This window comes from Drosophila grimshawi, unplaced genomic scaffold (assembly GCF_018153295.1).
Source record: "Drosophila grimshawi isolate 15287-2541.00 unplaced genomic scaffold, ASM1815329v1 contig_1369, whole genome shotgun sequence".
In the NCBI taxonomy this organism is placed as follows: domain Eukaryota; kingdom Metazoa; phylum Arthropoda; class Insecta; order Diptera; family Drosophilidae; genus Drosophila; species Drosophila grimshawi.
The window spans coordinates 2,782,739-2,804,403 of record NW_025062891.1 but is presented as its reverse complement, the minus strand read 5'-3'; the positions used below and the strand labels follow the sequence as shown (position 1 = coordinate 2,804,403).

Below are 21,665 nucleotides of genomic sequence, written 5' to 3'. Positions count from 1 at the left end.
AAAATCTAAAAATATTCTGATCTCATCACAGAAGATCTAAAGAAGCCTAAAGCATTAAATGAATAATTTTTGTATTTATTTCTTAAATTCTTTAAAATGCTTGAGGTCAGAATATATAACAACTTTTCATTTTGCTGTGTAGCCAAAGTCTAATGTTTGCCCACGTTGCTGGAGGGGCATTTCCTTTAGCTGTGACACGAGTCGCGCCCTGCTGGTTAACGCCTACTTTAAACTGTTGCGCGTTTTGTCAGCCAGGGCGTGCCGCCTGTTGCCTGTTGCCTGTTCCCCACCCTCACACTTGTCCCAGCATTTAGCTGGCTGCTCGCCAAGTTTTAGAAGCGGGCACGCAACTTGGCCAAGTTGGTATTGGTATTGTTGGTGTTATTGCCCACCATTATGTTGGCTCGCGTGGGAAATACCAATGTGGCATTACGTTCTGTTTATTTCCCGCTAACTAGTTGTAATGCTAATGTGGCCTTTTTGAAATTCCCAGCATAGTGCATGACTCGATTATTCAGTTCAGTTCGATGATCAAAACGCAAAAGTGCAAAACGAAATATGCAGCAAGAAGAGCCATTTAAATTGCAAATTTAATGGCATAAAGGCTTATATACATCATACTTATTTTCATATTCAAATTTATGTGCTGCACATAAGACAAGCTCATGCAATAAAACTGAGTACAAGCACCAAAACTCATAAAACAAAAGTTGGTAGCACATCAAAAGATTATAGCTCGGAATGCTTAACGCAGAGATACCCTCTAACAATGATGACAAATAAAATATTTACATATTGTTGAATTTATTTTACAATTGCTGTGCAATTTGTAAAATTTATTTATTACATCGTTCATATTAAATTTATTTTTTATGTTAAATTTAATTTTAAATTATTATTATATAGTAATCCTATTTTTAATAACTGTGAACTGTTTTAGTTCAGCTTAGATAAATTAATAAATGTAATTAAATATCTTTCATCTTTAATTTTTATATTTGTCTAAGATTGTGTATTCTTTTCTTTTTTCTAAACTATTCTAACTCAATTCTAACTCTTAATGCCAACAAATGATAAGATTAACAGATTTCCTCTGTTGATTTGATTTTGTTTATTGTTATTAAGTAAGAATATATTTAAGTCAGATTAAAATGGATAAATGCTGTATGCTAATGATAAATGTATCAGTCTTGAAAAGTTCATTAGGAATTGAAATTGTGTTGATTTTTGAAATAGATACAGGTGCCTCGCTCTGAAATCAAGCTCAACCATTTTTATGAGTACGCCTGTGAGAAAGTGAAAGCAAATAAGACATTTAGAAACGGGTCCACGAACTCTGACGTCTTTGTGAATTGGACTTCCGTGCTTCTCGGAGTTCGCTCGGTTCGTTGGCTGAGCGGTCAACTCGCAACTGGCAGCTGACGACTGCAAAGGTCACCAGAATAAAGATGTTTTGTTGTTGCTGCTTGGGAATCCATTGAGAATGTCTGGCGAAACAATGGCCCAATGCCCGGAGCCTGTGCACAATGGAAATGAAACGGATTGAAATTGCGATTTAAATTTAATGCCATCAGCCATGAAAAGCTAGCCAAATAGAGTTATTTTGTTATTTTAAACAATGGGAATGCACTTTATGTTCTAGAGACCATCAACAGTTCAGTGCACTGCAAAAGAAATTTCTTGCAAATTGAAATGTTTGCATACATTTAGGCAAAGTTGAGCACATCTTGTTTTCTCCGACTCTGTTGAATGACTGTGTATGAGTGTGTGTCTGTTCCTTGTACATGTGTCAATCGATGGACCTAATGAGCTGTGAGTGCCCGAGCACACAGACAGACAACATTTGTTCTAAAATTAACTGTCGCGTGAAGCTAGTTCGGAAATAACTCATACGCCACTTGTGCAAACAAAACTCAATGGCAAAAAAGTTGCTCTACATCTGATTCAGTTGTTATTTTTTGTGCTTGTTGCAATTCAGTTGAGTGCACGTCCCATTATGCATTTGGTTGATATGAGCAGCGATAAGGAACTGAAATTGATGCATTTTGCAAAATGATAAATGGTAATGGAATTCAGTAGGGATTAAAGCACAAATGTTGTTCATTTGGGTCATCCATCTAGTCAAAGGTGTAACAAATACGTATATGAGTCCAATTAATGCTGTTCTAGTCGAGACTGTTCAACTAGGAACTAAAATACATTCACACAACGAATCAGTTTTAATTTCTAAAGTAATTTTAACAATGTTTTCATGAATTCATTTTTGTGGCACTTCTGTGAAGCTGATCAGTTGATATTTCACGCAACTGTTAAAGGTGTGAAGTAAATCTATTTGATCTTAACTTGACTTGAGTAAGTCTTCATAGCTTATGTAGTAACTGAGACCGATCGGATTTTAATGCTGATTAAGAATATATGTATATACTTTATAGATACATAGATGAGTCCTTCCACCTGTTTTATCGTGATAACTCTCTTAGCCATTTCCAAGAAGTGTAAAGGATAAAAAAATAAGTAAGTCGTAATTAATGTAATTGCCGCACAGTCATGTGTGTCAGAACGCCGACCATGACCATAAAATGTGAACATTTAGTGCCAAACAACGGCAGCAACAACAAAAACAACAATAAACACTCAAAAACACACCCATTAAACACATGACAACAGCATAAAACATAAACACTCTGCGTATACTTAACGTAGGCGTTTTTATTGGCAGTTGCCAAACTCCCCCAAAATTTGAATAAGGTGGCGCCACTCATGTAATGCGCGAGTTATTCCAACCCAAAAGTACTTCAATTAATCACAGGAAATTCGTCAATTATTCACCACTTGACAATGACTAAGGAAAAATGTTGAACACAGCATGCAAATAGCATTCAGCTTTCTTTTTGTTGGTAATACCCTGCAAATAAAGGAAACATTTCTTTTGAAGGTAAAACGTTGATCTTAGAAGTGAAGAAATAAATTCACCTTACCACTGCAAACTTTAAAACATATACATACTCTGCATAAGAATATTATTATTTCTAAATAATTTATGCTTATCCCATTGTGTGCGATAATTTCTTTTAGTCGAGCCTTGTTGCCCAGTTTGGTTTTGGTGTTATTATTTAAGTAAAAGCGAAGAAAGCGTTGACTGAAATATGCATGAGACAATTGAAAATCGATACATATCCTTGCTGTCAAATATGAACAAAAGCAGCAAACGGTTACATTTTTTAATTGAAAAGGACTCGGACCTCGCGAGGTAGCTCAGCCCAAGGGAAGAGGCCATAAATTGCAGCTGCTTGGGACAGCAAATTTAAATTGAATATAAAGCCACAGCAGAAGGTACAATTTAAAGTTCTCAACCCAAAGCGCTTAAAGATTAAACTGGCTTCGAGCACTGAGCGAAAAATCATAATTTGAAGCTTAGCTGTTGGCCCGGTCCAAAAGCGGACAAATTGCTAGTCGTCTGTGGCATTTGTGTTTTGATTTGGCCTGCCAGTCCTTTAGTCATTTATCAACATGTCACTTAGTCGCTATTGTTGCCTGAATTCTAAGTGCTCTCTGCTCGGGATCACGTCTGATGACTTTGACTTTGACATTTGAGCCACACGCAAAATTAGCTCAGTGGTCGCGCTCAGCGTGTCAGAAATCCAGACAAATCAAATAATTTGCATTATCATTTTTCGGGTGGCGCCAACTTGTCTGCATTACGTGCGCCGTTTAATTCCAAAAAAAAACATTACAACAAAGCATATTTCAAGCTACTCAAATATTTATAAGAAAATATATGACAGTCTCCTTTGGGACGCTGGTGTGGCATTGTTTCATTCATTCATTCATTCATTCATTCATTCATTTGACCCCAGATGTGGTTCAACAGTTTTTATGCTCTTGTAGAAGTATATATAAATTTGTCATGAGATTTTTAGGGACTTCATGTCCACTTATTCGTCTGACCGTCTACAATTTTTTAACTCATTTTTTTGAATAATTTATTACGTCAGTTTTAATGATAACTTGTTGAAACAAGGTCACACAGGACTCAACGTCCGACGGGATTGAAATACTATATCATATAGCTGTTATATCTACAATGGTATTTCATCGTCGGCAAGCCATCCTTTAATAATTGTTACTTCATTAAAAAATAAAATAAATGCAAAAATTATATAAAAATGTTGTGCTTTAAAAAAGTGCTTGAAAGCAGCTATACAATTAGCGGTTCCATTGATGACAAAAATAGTAAGGCCAACGAAATTTAATACCAATTAAAAAGTATAAAAATAAATGTTGAATAATAATGGAAATTAATTATAACATTTAGCCCTCATCAGGCCCATAAGCCTTTGATAACCCAATTTGAAGCCTCAAGCAATTAAATCCCTATTAAAATGTATACCAATAATATGTATTTAATAATGAGATTTAATTACAACGTTCAACGAATTCATTCAAAATAACAAGTAGGCGTAATCAGTAATTAATAAATAAGTTAATATCAAATTTAAAAAAGTGGCCGCTTTCACAACCCAAAGGGCACAAATGACCCGATGAAGTAATTAAAAAATACGCAATGAGTGTGGGAAAGGAGTCAAAATAATATTTGCTTAAAGAAAGAAAGCCAACTCTTAAAGGCAATCAATAAGTTATTGTGCATTTAATTGTCCTCCTGTATATTTATTTACAGTCTACACATTTGAAATTAATTAAAGATTTGGATTCCGATAAAGTCTTAAGTAGGGACTAAAGTCAAGATATAATTGACATCAGCAAAATGCGATTCCCCGATAGCTAATATTAAGGGATGAGTGATTAAAATTCTTTAACTTTTGAAAAGCTGTTAATTTAGATTAATGACATTTTTTGCCATTACATTTTAAATAAAATCGGTTTTAATAATGTTCAGCTTAAGCATTTGGAACTGATTTACAATTCTATAGAGTCTTTTAAAATTCACAACAAGCGATGATAATTTTCTGGCAAGCTCTTTGTTCCGTTCACATTTCTTAATTCACATATATTGATTTGTGATTCAAATACTTGTAGCCTTATCACACAGAACGACATCTAACTTTTGTGAAATATGTGAAACGCTGTTCATATAGACAACATCAGCATCAGCATCAGCATCAGTTGCAGCTGTCAGTTGATAAAAATGCAGCAACTAACGCAACATTTTTTGAAAACTTTCATCGATAGTCGAAATTGCTTCTGGTTTTTTTTATATATTTTTTTTGTTTTGACAATCCGGAGTCCACTTAATGTGACTGCTTATTGCCCTTAATAATATTATATTAAAATACTTGTAATTAAATATTAAAAACCATCATAAATAGACTAATATAATGAGTACAACAAAATACTGGGGGAACATCTTCTCCTAATACAGAAAATATGCTGAAAAACAAACCATATCAATCAATTGAGTAAAAAAAGCACAAAAGATAAAAAATGTTTCAAATTCCGAGCCAAAATTTAAATGTCAGTAGATTAACTCCGCTCTTTAAAGAGTATCCTCTCCCACGTGTTATGCCTATAAACACTTTGAGTACACAAATATATTGTGCTTTAAAGACTTTGAGGAAACCGTAATAAAATTAACGAGTGATGGATAATACAAATAGGAAAGCCTACGCAATTGAATACCACTTAAAGTGTATATTAAAATAAATGTTATAAAATAATGAAAATTAATTATTTTCGGTACTGCAAAACCTTGCGGAGTCTAATCAAAATTGATTGATGTCCCTGATGTTGTGTGAATCCATTTGATAAGCTGCTTTTTGAGCTTCAAGAAATTTGTTTCTCTCTTGTTATTAAAAGGATTTCTCTTGAATATTCGCCGCTGCTTTCACACTTAAAGCTACACTTTCAGCTGGTGTCACTTGATACATAAAAATGCCTTGTGTTCATTTCACGCTACCGTTTCAAGGCTGTGGCGCCAATAAATTTACTAAACGACCAAAGTGCAAACAATTGACGATAAACACGCACTCACACACACCCACACACACTCACACACACTCACTCACACACACACACACTCATATAGACATCATGTTGAAATCTTTGAGTGTGCGACGGTGTGTGTGTGTGTGTGTGTGTGTGTGTGTTGTGTTTTGTTTATGTGTAGGTGTCTGGCTGCGTTCTGAATTGCGTGTTCAAACAACAGATTAATTGCAGGCAGGCAATCAATTTTGATTAAAGTTGATCTGTACTCCGGAACTGTCAGCCAACTGTCTTAAAGTATATTTGGCCAACATCGAAAATTCTATTTGGAGACTGCAACCAAAGGAATCCAAACTACAATCAATTATTGAGCAGCTGGCCAAACCAAACTAAACTGAAACAACTTGCTTACAACTTGCCACATGCAGAACTTGAACTGCTTACAGCTGGCAATAATATTAGTGATAGGTTAAAACGTGATACTTCAAACAGATATCGATGGCACTTGAAAATATGTCGCAATTAAGCTAAAAGCATCGCGGTCACATGCAGAATTTTGATGCCAACCAATAAAACCACTAAAACCAGTCTTTTCACTATTCATTATTCTAGTATCTATCAAAAGCTATAAACTATAAATATTCATAAGCATACAGCTGAGTGTATGTGTGTGTAGGTGTGGGAGTGTGTAAGTGTGTGTAAGTGTGTGTGTGTGTGTGGCTCATGTGTGTGATATATAATTAAAAACGACTGGCCAATGGATCATCTATTATGCAATATGGCGGGCAACAGTCGCAACTCGTCCTACAATTGTCTATCATCGTGGGACTCCTACGATCGTATACCCAGGTATGTAAAATGTCCCAAAAAAGTGGCGACTAACTGCCAGATAGACTGGCTGACTGGCTGACGGGCTGACAGACTGTCGTACAGTCTGACTGCCTGACTTGGTGTTGTATCAACAAATGCTACTCGCTGCTGTTGAACAAATCCAATTACGTATACGCAGCACTGTAGTTAATTCAATTTTTGTTCTATATTGATTTTTAAAGCATTCTCCGTGCTTTTCGACAGACGCGTCAACTAAATGTAATAGAAAATAAGAAAAGCATTTAAGTAGCAATCAAAACTTGATTACCATTAGCAATCAAATCAAATCAATTTCCAACTAAAAGCACACATCACAAAGACAATAGTGTCTAAATTGTGTCTGTGTGTGTGTGTGTGTGTGTGTATGTGTCTGCGGGTATGTACATATATGTGTGTGTGTGTGCTTAAAGAAAGTCTATTTTTAATTAAATACTTGCTTTGCTTCTGCCTTGAGCAAAGTTATTTTTAGTTTGGTGTCTTGTTACATTGTCAGTTTGCTATTAAACTGTGGCTCAGCTCAGCCTTAAAGTATCTTTTTTTATTAGATTAAGATTGAATTGTTATCTGCCAGCTTGGTTTGATTGGAATTTTTCTTGGTTTCCCCCTCTGCCCCTATCCCTCCTATCTTGGACTGCTTTACATTTAAATATCACCAAATTTATTATGTCCTTTTATATTTTTCTTTTTGCATTTTACATTTTTCCACGTGTCCCTTTTTAGTCATTTTTAGTGGGTTGAGGGCATTAAAATGATAAAAATGATAAAAATTTCTTTCACAAAAATAAAATAAAATTAATGCATAGCATATTATGAAGTTATTTTTTATTATTTTCAATTAATATTCTCCTCCATTCACTTGATATAATGATCAACATCGGAGTAATTTATCATAGAAATTATTGGACAAATTAAGCTGTGAGGAAGTGAACTTTCGTCCAGCTCGTTGAAAATGATTTTACTATCCGGGCGTTCATTTTTGTGTCATTAAATACTATCGTCTGATGAGTCTTATTTTAGCTTTCGTTTAATTATGTGCGCACTGAGGCGACTTCACTATAAGGGCTCTTAACATTTTATGGGCCGCAATCAGCTCTCAATGTGTTTGGGGTAATCAACGCGTGAGCAGCTCTCCGACCATTTAACATGGCTGGATCGTTTTAAGGAGCACTCGCTTTTGTTTTATGTCCTTCTGAGCTCGTTCGAGCGTCTGTTTATTGGTTCAACGCGACTCCATCGAATGAGTCGCCATGCATATCCTTTTCTCAGCTCAGGCCAGGGCATTCGCTCGCTTTCAAGTGCCGCTATAAATCTCTGTGTTGGGACTAACTGGCATAAGTTAACCAATAGGATTTCAAGCTGTGGCAGAAACAACTCTTTTCAGCTGCTATTGCATGTTGATGCATGGACATTAGGCCTTTTGTGTGGCGGTGCTTTTGTGAGGCCATAGAGGCCATAGCAACGAGAGCCACTCCATTGTTGTGTCAGGTATTTCATCGAGCACTTTGATGAACTTTGATTTTCGGTGGCGGCCTCGCCTCAAATGTGCTTTAAGAGAAAAATTCGTTTCAAAGTGAAATTTAATCAAGTCTTGTAATCAAATCTGAGCGCTCGTAAACACGATGCTGTTGCTAATAGATATGAGAGCCAGCTCTCCGCCTAGACAAAATACTCGAGAAAAAAAGAAAATGAATCACATTTGAAAATCGATAAAGGACAAACACAATTTATGTGTAGGTAGATAATGGCATAGAGCTGTAAGAGCCCCCAAAGGCTCCGCTTTAAATTCAATATCAACATTAAATTTGACGCTCTAATCAAATGATAAAGCAACAAAAACACATTAACGCGCAATTTGCTGTGCCTCAAGGCAAACAGTATTTAAAATGCTGCTGCAAACCCAAAAAAGCAGAGTTCTCAGTCAGCTTTTGCCCCACACACAATATGTATGCATGCATAAAGTATTTGGCAAACTGTTGCCACAAAATGTGATTTCCACTTGCATTCAAAATCTGGGCTTCTCAATTATTGGCCCATGCTTCTGCAAATATTATTACATTTGCATACTGATTTTATCGAATATATAATGCACCAGGAATTGCATTTCTTTGTGCATGGCCATGAACAACGTAAACCTATTAAAAATGGAAACAGGTAGATGAAAACATCTCTTCCCCCACAAGGTATATGTATTTTTTGATCAGGACGAACAGTCGTATCGAAATCGATTTCCATCTGTATATATCTGTATCCAAAATAAGCTGTAAAAATTTGATAAAAATCAAAATTGCCTTGCAATATGTATTATCATATTGATAGAGAATAAGTAATGAGAATACTTTTGCTTGTGCTTATATTTCAGTGTGCAAAGTTTTTTAGATTAAATTATAATTAAAAATTAAAAATAAAACTAGAATAATATGTTTCGCAGCTTCAGGTTCAGGGTATCTGGTGTTTGAGCTCACTCGACTACATCATTTTCAATTGATGCTGTTGCAAGTTGGACGAACAAGCTTAAAGTGCCATTAGTTTATATGCCACAACGCAGTTATAAAAGCCGACGCTGATTTTATTGAATTATTAAAGTTTTTATTCGACTTTGGGCTTTTTTAAAAATTTGCAAAATAATCACAATTTAAAAGGAAGCGCAGTGTCACATTAAGTTTTTTAAAATAAATTTAAGTATTTTCTAAATATTCTAAGCTAGTTCAAAAGGTCAAGCAGCAATGCACCAAAAATTACCCTGTTTAATTTATATATTTAACTTCATTTTAACATTAATCCTTCCAAAAAAACTTACGTTTCCTAAAATGTTATCTGATTAAAATATAATACTCTATAATACTAGCTGAATTCAAATTATTCAATGACATTTTTGGCAAGTTCGCAACTTGAGTTAATGCTGTGGGGACAAATATCAAAAGTCGCCTGGGTTCAATTGCTGCTGCTGAACTTTGGCATTGTTTGGTCCCCAGGAGGGCGGGCTTAAAACATTCAAGTCGCCTTGTTGCAAGTATTAGATGCTGCTGCCATCAGCTTGTGTTGGCCCTTTGATTGGCATTGCGAATGTATTCAACGTTGGATGCCACTAAATTTGCAACCAGCTGCAAATTATTACTGTGCCGCGTTCAATGGCCGAGTGGAATGAACTTTGTTAGTGAATTTCCGTCTGGCAACATTGTTCGGGGTCAGAGTTGATTGTATGCAGTGCAACATTTTGCGGTGATGTGGCATAACGGATTGGACACTAGTGGCAACTGTTAATTTTTGCCAGGCATTGCAGTCATTGGCACTTGCCACTTGCCTCACGCCAATTGTCAGTTGCCACTTGCCACTTGCCTCTCGCCAATTGTCAGTTGCTGCCCACGGGTATCATTTATTCCGGCTTGCGGCAAACAAACTGCGTTTGCTTCATCTATGCGTGGTGCATTAACCTTGACATGAATATTCACTGGACCAAGATCCATTTGGGTTTGGTTCAGAATGTTGGCAACTGCAAAACAAAGATTTACGTTAACAATTCTTATGCTTTGCATTTCGTATTTGAATGCTCGTTTGTTTTGGGGCGGACCCACAAAACTCAGACATTTTTAATTACCATTTCTAGACAGACAATCAAGAGAGAGATACAAAGCAGGAATGTCAGGGACAGTCAAGTGTTTAACCAAGGTCTGCTTTAATGTTTGGATGTTTGCATCGCACTCAAAACATTGTGAATAATGGTCAAAGCTCAAGCAATTTATATGCTAAACTCGAGTATCTACGAGTTGTATCTAACAAGAGTGTCTCAACTAAATTGTGGTTTGCAGCAGGTATCAGTCCATGTATTCTGCGTTCTGATCCTTCAAGTTGTCAGTTTCCATTTTAAAGCGCCACGTTGCACGATTGATGTTTATATTGAAATAACTATGCCACAAAATTGAGTTGAGTTTAAGTTGGTTAAAGCCTGATTGCACTAATTAATTAAAACATTTGACAGGCTAAAATCAATTTTTTGCAAGCAACTTAATAAATAAGAAGAAATGTGAAAATTAAAAAGGAATTATTATTTTTCCAGCATTATATTATAATAGCATTACATTACGATAAATTATTATCAATTAAACTAATGAATTATCTTTTGAAATAACAGCTATTTGTGAATATTGATATTATCATGAATAGAAAGCATCGATCGAAATTAGATTGTAAAGAGATTAGCTAGAAAAAATGCATGGAACTTAAAAAGCTTATTTAACTTGCTCAACACTAATTTATATAAATATTTCCTTCAACGCTTTTTTATAACTTTTTTTTAATGAAAGTCATTAAATGAATGTCATAAATTAATAGGGGTCATTTACAATATAAATATAGGTCGCTTTTGCGGTGATGTAATGGAGAATTCTAAAGAGAAAAGCTTAAATTTAGAAGGGTGGACATTACTGTTGTTGTCTGGAAAAGATTTAATTGATGATGATGATGAGGAGGTGCAATGTGAAATATTTTATAAAATTCTTAAAGGTAAAAAATCTTACGTACAGAGCATTAAGAAATCGAAATAATATTATATGATTGGATCTTTTTAGCATATTTCTGATATAATATAAGATGATTCAAATATGAATATTCGTTAAAAAAAATATGGTGGGAGGAGATTGGACTCCAAAGTAAACCAATAATGCTATTTAAGTGAGTCGAATTTTGAATTTTATTTTTGACTTTTGCTAAGTGAAAATAATGTAAAATGCAATTATTTACAATATCTAGTTGGTCATTGAATTATTATACTTATAAGTCTGTTAGTTATATCGGTTATATCGATGATATGTTTCTAACATTAAAAAATTTACTTAGTTGGGATTTGAAATTCGATAAAGGAATCTATCTATACATTTGAGTTCTGAGCTCAGTTGATTCCAAGCTCAAAAGCGAAATATTAACAACTATTTAAATTATTTGTTTTATTAGATAAAGGAAACTTGATTATAATCGAAATTATCTATTTACTTTTATACTTTGTGTGACTTTTTAGCAATGTGACATATATGTATATAAGTTTATTCAATAAACATCCAATATTAATAGTGATATACTTTTATATTTATGGAAGTCAAAGTTTGCAGCAAGTGTCGTCCCTGAGTTTATTTTCAACGCCACTTCTGCTTGGGTTGCAGCTGCAGCTGTTGTGCTGTCAGGCAGCTAACACAGAGCGAAGATACTGGCATTTTAATATGTACTTGTGTGGCACTCGTTGCACGCACTTCCTAATAGAAATGTGGTAAACGGAAAATGGGAAAAATGCTGGTTGCACTTGAGCTGCCGGCTGGTACTTTACGCTCCACATAATGTGATAAGTAAGCGCATCAATTGTCAAGTGCAGCGGCGGCAATTCAATTGCCGTTTTATTGATACTCACAGTCAAAGTGATTTGCACAATGGCTTCAATTATTTGCCACATAAGTCGAATGCATTCAGTAAGCGGCTTTTGTGGAGACATTCAATCGAATCGTATTAAAATCGAAATTCCCTTTTATTTATCTTTGCAGAGTGCGTGTGGAGTACTATGTGAATGAAAACACATTCAAAGAAAGACTGCAACTCTATTTCATTAAGAACCAGCGTTCAAGTGAGTATTTCCAATGTAATATTTACTTACTGCAGTCTATAAACCACAATTGTCTTCTCTATAAGGAACATTTTGTCCTATGCGAATAAATTCTAGATCGATTGAAAAGTTTGTAATATTTTATATCTTATTATTTTACGGAACATTTTTCGTTTGCAAAAGCAACTTTTTTTAATATTTATTGAATGAACATTCTTTACTTTACTTAAATATTAATACGTTTCTATCTTTCTTGCTATGCAATATTTTTTTGTTCTGCTTTCTTTTACCTAGCAACCATTCAAAGTGCTGCTTGAAGTAAGGTTGCTAAGTTTTACAGTATATCTCGTATATATTCAAATTTATATGTCTTTGATTTAAGTACAGATTTAAATTGGTTGTTTTCGCTTTCACACAAGTTCATAGACATATTTATGTCTCTAAATTCTCAACGTGGATCCACTCGATTTCATGGCAATCAAGTATTTTTATTGCATTTTCTGTTTAAGTGGCAAAGTGAATATTTTTTTGTTTGCGTTCCGTATAGAGAAGTACAACTGTGCCTATATTTAACTTAATTACAAACGCCTAATTGAATTTTGCTGAGGTTGAACCAGACAGACAGTAAATGCAGAGCGATTAAAGTTTTCTTAGGCCGCACAACCAATCGAATCAATTGGAAAAACAGGTGAAAGTCCAATAAGAAACATAACAACAAAAACAATAACAACAACAGCAACAACAACAAATAACAAAAGCCAAAACGGATGAGACAGACGCAATATACTTGAGTAAATATTGATTTGGATACGAAATAATTGTGCAGGTAAACAGGTTGAAAGAGTGGACAGGTAAATATTTGAACATTCAGTCAAATAGGGGTTAGTCAGTTAGTCAGTCAATCAGTCGGTCAGTTAGTCAGTTAGTCAGTTGGGAACTGACCAAAAGGTTAGGTAGATAAAAGCTGAACTAACGAACTCATGTAATTTAGTTATTTGACCTAAATTTCGTTGTGCTTTGTGCTACTTTCTCTTTCAAGGCTTACGCATACGAATTGCCGATTTATTCCTTAAGTTACTGTCGTGTGTTCTCTACATAATACGTGTGATATTGGATAAAAATCCAACATTTATAACATGGTAAGCTAAATGCCACACACAAATAACTCTCAATCAGAAAAGCATACAATATTTATTGTCATCCCTTCCCCCTTCCCCCCTTCCCCATTCCCCATTCCCCTTCCCCATCTGTCTATCTGTGCGTTTGTGTTTGTGTTCTTGTTCTCTTATCTTGCTAGCTATGGCTGCGAAGTGGCCAATAAGACAGAGTTTATCATTTCTGCCAAGCTAACGGAGGAGGAGTTCCAGGAGAATCCAATTATTAACTGGGATGCAATACTCTGGGTGAATCGCCCCACGGTGCTCTGGGTGCTACAATTACTCCTAGCCATGGTGTCGTTAACTCAATCTTTGGTTCTTACATATCTAGGCTATAAGGTAAGTAATATATTTTCAGCATGCATACAAATTTATAATGAGTCCTGCAAATTTTATATTTAAAGTGCCCTAAAAAGTTGATAATTTTATTGATAAAATTATTGACAAAAAAAAACTGAAATGAATAATCATATAAAACATATAAAACACGCTTAAATAACATTGAAAATATTTAAATTTAAAATAATTGTTGAAATGGGCATCACATAAACTCTTTTAAAAGAATTAATTCTTGATTAGCTTACAAAAAAAACCTTTTCAAAATTACAAAAAGCATCCTTTCTAATGTGAATAATAATGCCATAATAAATTAAATATGAAAGCTTATAAATATTGAATACCATTTGACCTAGTTCAATAATTTAAATATGCTTTTGCTGACCCGAAGCCAAATGTTTTTTATTTGGGATTCGTGCAGAGGAGATATTCACAGCATCACTTGATCTGGAGCCAGTGAAAAACATATTTAAAATAAATATTAAAAATATTATTACTATATTAAAAAATATATATACAAGTAAGAACGTGTGTATTGTGTTATATTAATAAGCAGTAACTGTTGTTTGTCCCACTTTTCCGATGTTTGTTTTACTTCCCAGTGGAATATTTTTATATCGAATTCTTTTTTGTTCTATTTTTCAACAGGGCAATATATGGCAGCAAATACTCTCATTTCACTTTATACTAGAATTAGTAACGACAATACCCTTTGCACTAACGGTAAGTCCAATTAAAATACTCTCAAACTCTTAATGAAGGTGCATTATTAATGATTATTGATTTTCCTTTTCCTTTTTGGTGTAGATTGTGCATCCGCCACTGCGCAATCTTTTCATACCAATTTTCCTGAACTGCTGGCTGGCCAAGCGTTCGCTGGAGAACATGTTTGTAAGTGTCTGTTAGTTAAGCCAGCCAACTAACTTTAACTCTCAACTTTATGATGCAATATTCCGTAGAACGATTTACATCGTGCCATGCAAAAATCACAATCGGCTTTGTCACAACAGTTGACCATTTTGTCGGCCACGTTGCTATGCCTTGTGTTCACCAGGTAACTGACAAAGTCTGCTAAACTAGTTTCCATTCTCTTAACCTTGCCCACTCTATATTTCTACGTTTCAAGTGTTTGCGGCATACAGCATTTCCAGCGCGCTGGTCATCGACATTTGAATCTGTTCCAGAGCACTTACTATGTGGTTGTGACCTTCTCCACGGTTGGCTACGGTGATTTCGTGCCGGACATTTGGCCGTCGCAACTGTATATGGTCATCATGATTTGTGTGGCGCTGATTGTGCTGCCCACGCAGGTGAGTAACTGCATTTAATGCCTGACTGCCTCCGGTGCTACACAGAGGAGCCACTGCCACAGCCACAGCCATAGCCACCACCACCAACAACATCAACAATAATGCCAGACTTCAACAAACTTTTCGACTGTGGACTATCTGAGCAGTATCGACGGGTTCGAATATTGGTAGTCAACGTGTATACATACAGTTTTAAGCTGCTTAGCTGCCACGACTCCAGTGTCCAGGCCATCAATCAATTTTGCTATTAACAAATGAGTCCTGCGACTGGTCATCAATCTGTCTAAAAATGACTCATGGCCAGCATTGACTTGCACTTGTTTGCCATTGGGTCAAAAACAATTAACGAGTAATTGTCAGTAGCATCTAAAAGTTCTACGGAACAATATGACAGACTGCTCGCCGAGTATTGGCCAAACAAGAGCATCAATCAAATGCTCCATGTTTTTTTTCATAGCATACTTTTCGGCGCTGGCTGCAGGCGCTTCTGTCAAACAAGCGCAAGCTGCATGTCATTTTTCGCGACGCGATCCAACAATTTATGACCGTCCATAACAATAACAGCAACATTGTGACCAAACTGTTAGCTGTCTGCTTGTGCGTGTGGGCGTTTGGGCGTTTGGGCGTGTGTTTCGCCTGTTTTGGAACGGAAGCAAAGCACTTAAATTTAATTGAAATTATTAATGCTGCAGCACAAACTGCAATGGAGTTAAGCAAAAGGCCGTCGCTGTCAATATGTAGTGTCATCAATCTATCAATTCATGGCCATCTATTTTATAGAATCAAAAAATATACATATATGCGTATATTTATAAACTGTATATTGACTGTTCAATGTACACTTAATTGAATACACATTTTAATTACACATTTTCGAGTGTGATTATAGTTAAGAATATTATAATTCAAATAAAATTTCTTCTGTGGTATAGCTGCCATTTCGGGTGTATCATACAAATTGAATACATGATGATGACTAAATGAATATATGATGATGATGAGTCACTCAAATAAACTAGGTATTATCAGTAATTTAATCCCCACAAGCACCTCATAGCCACCCACGTGACTAAAGCTCGGCAGTAATAGAAATCCTTAACCCGACCAAGATTCTTCCATTTATTGAGGATGATGATATAGCCATAGCCTCAGAAAGTTACACAATAAATCTAATCAGCTGTCAATGCATAAATTAAATTATAAGTAAATCGAAATATTTAAAAATATCGATTGTATTTTGGGGAAAACTAATTTAAATCCTTGTAAATTGCAAATTTGAAATGCAGTTTGAACAATTGGCTTTCACGTGGATGGAGCGCCAGAAACTGGGAGGCAGTTATTCCTCACATCGTGCACAGAGCGAGAAGCATGTTGTTGTGTGTTCCACAACGCTGCATGCGGATACGATAATGGATTTTCTGAACGAGTTTTATGCGCATCCACTGCTGCAGGACTTCTACGTGGTGCTACTGAGTCCCATGGAGCTGGACACAACGATGCGAATGATATTACAGGTGCCTATTTGGGCGCAGCGCGTCATTTACATTCAGGTTGGTTCAATGGATTTGATTTCGGAATTGCATTCACACATTTTGGCATTAAACTTTGGCATTTGACAGGGATCCTGTTTAAAGGATGGCGACTTGGCACGAGCACGCATGAACGAGGCGGAGGCTTGTTTTATATTGGCAGCTCGCAACTATGCCGATAAAACGGCTGCCGATGAACACACCATACTACGCTCCTGGGCTGTCAAGGACTTTGCCCCAAATGTCCCACAATATGTGCAGATATTCAGGTGAGTGGCTCGCGTGCGTGTCTCCATTGAATGGCAACAAGCCCCAGTTAATTTGCTTCAATTACTGCTTACGCGCTGAGCGCATTCCACAACTCAACTAACCTAAATATATATACATATATATATATATATATATATATATATATATATACTCTTATCTGCTGCATATACGCTTTGACCAGACCGGAGCACAAGCTGCATGTGAAGTTCGCGGAGCACGTGGTTTGCGAGGATGAGTTCAAGTACGCGTTGCTGGCCAACAACTGCACTTGCCCCGGCGCCAGCACACTGGTCACACTGCTCCTGCACACGTCACGCGGACAGTACGTATACATGCACACACACATACAACTCTACACTTAGCAAAAAAAAAGCAGAGAAATCGCCATGAATTTTAGAAAATCGCCAAGCATAGTGGTAAAAGTATTACTCAGAAAACACATTTCTTTGATGTTGTGTCTTTCTATAAATCTGAGTTTTACCTTTCGCAATTTCAAGTTGGATTTCCAGCGTTTGTTTTTTATGCTCATTTACAAACATCATTTAAATTATTATTATTTTTGTGTGGCTTATTTTATTATTAAACAATATTACAATAAAACACTTTTAATAGTTAATTAATATTATTTAATCTAAACTTAATATTCATTTAATTTTTTGTTCCTTTTCTAAAAATGTTTCATAATTAAGAAATGTGTTTCTTAAAAATAGCAAAATTAATGATTTCTAAAAGAAGAAGAACTATAGTTCCCAGAGTGATTTTCAGGTTCTTGGTGATATTTTTCTGAGTGTATGAACATACATATATCCTGTCCAGTCAACTGTTAATGGTCAGCCAAAGCACTAGAAAAAAGAAATTTAGCTCACATGCGTCATCAGCTTTGCCGCCGTGATGCGTCACAGTTCATTGCCGTAAAATATATCGTATATATGTGTCAGCTGGTAATTCACATCTCGCTATTTATGGTATGATATCTCTTCGCTGACTTCATCAACAGCAAGGCGACAGTTTACTGCTGACCATTTTACAAAATATTTTTAAATTGAAGCGGAACAATGCTCCAAGCCACAGAATAATTGCTAAATGGATAAAAGTGAAGGCATCTTAAGGGTTGTCAAAATAAATATATAAATAGAGTACTGAATTTAATTTATGTTTTTGACATATTTAATTAGCTTTATTTTTGTTTTAATTACCGATATTTAAAATTTATATACTTCTATCCAACTTTTCCTGACATTCAAGTAACTCAGTTGAAATTATATAAGGGATATTAGAATATTAGAACGTTAAACAAATATTTCCATATTTAGAAAGTAAATATAAATGAATCTTAAATCCCACAAATTGATGAAGGCGAAGTTGAAGCTCTTTAAAAAATAAACCTTGAAGCTTTCATATTTATAATATTCTTACTCAAATCGGAGCTGGTCAGTATTTAAAATTATTTAACCCTATGAAAAGAAGTGCAGTGGGCAAATTGTTAATTGAATTTCTTCCAAACTTATTTCGTATGTGTATTTTCTTATGCGGCTCTTCAATTGAAAACCCATTATAGAGTATTAAGACTAAAATTAAGAAGATTCTCTTTATCATGCTAAATATCAGCCATTAGTTGGAGAAATAAACGACGCGATGCGACTTCAATTTGAAGTGCGCGTTTTAATTAAGTTTAATGCGCAATTGTTTCTGACAGCAAACTGTGTTTTATGTAAATTTCCCCAGTCGTCCACAAGTGCGTAAAACACAAAAGAAAAATAAAATAAAAAACAAAGAGAATACAAAAAATAAATGAATTAAATGCTCGCTCGTTGGCTGTGGCTTCAATTTGAGGACGTGTTTTCATTTCGACGAGCAACACGCAAGCCAGATTAATCATACGACGCGTAAAACTTGACGCATTAGTCAAGTGAGGAATTCTAATTAGTGTTATCATGGGCGGCGAGGGGGCGTGACGGCAGTCGCGCTTTAATTTTTTTTTTTGCGGCCAGACGAGAATTTCAATTGAATTGAAAGTTGAAACTTGAATCTGGAAACTTAACTCACCTTTTTGGCTCGAAAATGTTAACCTCGTTTTCTGTGTTCCTCGCAGGGAAGGCCAACAGTCGCCAGAGGAGTGGCACCGGCTCTATGGCAAATGTTCGGGCAACGAGATCTATCACATTGTGCTCGGCGACAGCCGCTTCTTCGGGGAGTACGAAGGCAAGAGTTTTACCTATGCCAGCTTTCATTCGCATCGCAAGTAAGTGAGGCAATTCAAAATGCTTTTTGGGTAACAAAACTGCTTTCACTGAATAACTTGACGTTTGAATGGTGAATGACGGTGGATGATGGGGGTGTTTTTTGCGCTTGTTTTTTGGATGGATGGGCATAAATAAATGCCAACTTGCTCACTCGTCTCACATTTTTGTTAGACGCATCGCCCATTCAAGAACAAATTTATGTAAAATGCCAAAATTGCTTTACATTTAAATATTTTCATATTTATTTATTTATTTTGCACTCTCCCGAAAATATATATATATATATAAAAAAAAAGGTACGGTGTCGCCTTGGTGGGAGTGCGTCCGGCAGAGCTGCCGGAATTCTATGAGGATACCATACTGCTAAATCCAGGGCCCAGGCACATTATGAAAAAGGATGACACGTGCTATTACATGAGCATTACCAAGGAGGAGAACTCGGCATTTGTCGTTAATCAAAATCAAACTACGGATACAACAACCGCAGCCGGCAAAGATGGTGGCCCAACCAGCAGTGGTGCTGCCACCACTCATCCACATCCAACTGGTGGGTAGAATGCTGCATATAAACTAATATTGACATATGTTATAGTGTGTGTATTCGAGTGTGTGTGTGTGTGCGTGTGTGTGTGCGTGTCTCTCTGTGTTGGTATTCATCAAATTAAATAACAAGCTAAAAAAAGAAAGTAAAATGAAAACACGTCTGAATGATTTTGAATGAACTTCGCTGCAAATAAGCCCAAAAATTTGGAAAATTTTATGAATAAGTTTATTTTTTACTTAGCAACATTTTTCTTCTGTTTTTTTTTTCTGTTTGCTGTTGGTTTTTGATGCTGCCAACAGTTGCGTATTCGCAAGAAGTTTTATAATTTATATGTCTGTCTCCTTATTTGTGTATTTTAATTTAATCTCGTTGCGGTTGTCAATTTGTCTACTAAACAAGAAAGAAAAACATAAATGAATCAAAACGCTTTAGATGTGTGTGCGCGTGCCCGTTTCTAATAACCATTATTAATTTTGTCTTGAAAGTTGTGGTTCTTAATTTCATCAGTTAATTATCTTGTACTGAAACTCATTTCAAAGAAATAGATAATGACAAACAAATAAATAAATAAAATCCGGAACACACCGCTTTGTTATGTTTGACAATTTTTTGGCTCTTTAAAAATTTCCTCCAATTTCTCTATAATTATTATCTACTTCAATTGCCTCTTGAGCTAAATTCGCTTACCAATTATTTCTATACTTTGAAACAACATTTCTAGAGTTAGCTGAACATATATAAGATTATATTGGAGCCTTAAGCCACTTCCAAGCAAATATTCGGAAAGTAAATAAAAGTCCCCTTTGGAAGTGGTTTCCATAAGATTCCCAATCTAACTCGTATTGCTGATTTCTAGTAACTCAGATAGAATAAATACATAGACAGAGATCTATGTTCACACACCAATTGATCCATACAAAAAGATAGTTTTCAAAAATGTACTGTCAACTCTGAGAACATTTAATTGGAACTAAAAAGTAAACATCACTTGAAACCTTACACACACACACACACACACACACACACATGCACTCACACGAAGACACACACACGCACACACACACACACGCAGATACACCCACACACAGAACCATTCAATATTAATATAGGTATATCGTATAATATATCAAATCGTATAATGTATGCGTAGCCAATACAACAACATCAACAACAATACAATCAACAAGTACAACAACAACAACAACTACAACTACAATAACAACAACAACAACAATTAGCACGACTCTTACATCATCAACATTATTATCAGCATCAGCATCAACAACAACAACAGCAACAGCAGCAACCGCTTTGAATCAAGCGGCCATTGCACCAGTGCCGTCTGTTTGTGTTCGTGTGCCCCACTGTCCCACATACGAGTCTGGCGCCGGCACGCCCTTTGGCGAGCGGCAACACTTGCAACCGTATCCGTATCCGCAATCGTCACCGTTCCCGTCACCGTCACCGTCACCGTCACCGCAACCGTATCCGCAACAATTGCAACAACAAACATGTGACAGTGATTATACAACACTATTTGTGCGTGAGTGTGACTCCAAAAACCAAACCCCCATCCAAGAAAATACAAAAATCCCCCTAAGCAAATGACAATTTGAACCGGAATGAAATCAACAACTCCAATGTTAACAAATAATCAAAAACAAATGAATCAAATCCAAAAATATTAATCAAGTTTCAACTTTGAACCACCTTCAAAACATAAACATACTTTTAGCTTTACATATACTCTTTCTTTCTATATATATTGTTATTTCTCTTTCTTTCCCTATCTCTCTCACTCCCTACATATATACATATACATGTTTTTTGTCTAGAAAAATTAAATTTTGCCCACATTCGCCAAAATGCCTTTAGCCAAAGC

The 21,665-nt window shown here is 35.7% G+C and overlaps 1 protein-coding gene across 11 annotated transcripts in view; it reads left to right on the top strand.

The window, feature by feature from the left end:
• Window positions 1-21,665, top strand: part of LOC6559773 (potassium channel subfamily T member 2) — a 143,078-nt gene that overhangs the window by 105,247 nt on the left and 16,166 nt on the right. For 5 of the 11 annotated variants that reach the window (XM_043214363.1, XM_043214362.1, XM_043214361.1 and 2 more), the window contains exons 2-14: window positions 12,336-12,415; window positions 13,434-13,533; window positions 13,692-13,890; window positions 14,536-14,610; window positions 14,695-14,778; window positions 14,847-14,941; window positions 15,014-15,197; window positions 16,484-16,747; window positions 16,817-16,995; window positions 17,178-17,318; window positions 19,089-19,238; window positions 19,536-19,786; window positions 21,054-21,326. In XM_043214363.1, coding sequence (XP_043070298.1) covers window positions 12,336-12,415; window positions 13,434-13,533; window positions 13,692-13,890; window positions 14,536-14,610; window positions 14,695-14,778; window positions 14,847-14,941; window positions 15,014-15,197; window positions 16,484-16,747; window positions 16,817-16,995; window positions 17,178-17,318; window positions 19,089-19,238; window positions 19,536-19,786; window positions 21,054-21,326 — 2,075 coding nt within the window. Of the gene's footprint in view, window positions 1-6,655; window positions 6,790-12,335; window positions 12,416-13,433; window positions 13,534-13,691; window positions 13,891-14,535; window positions 14,611-14,694; window positions 14,779-14,846; window positions 14,942-15,013; window positions 15,198-16,483; window positions 16,748-16,816; window positions 16,996-17,177; window positions 17,319-19,088; window positions 19,239-19,535; window positions 19,787-21,053; window positions 21,327-21,665 lie in introns of those variants that run through there. The other 6 variants (XM_032743581.2, XM_032743583.1, XM_032743582.2 and 3 more) reach the window with 2 other exon arrangements.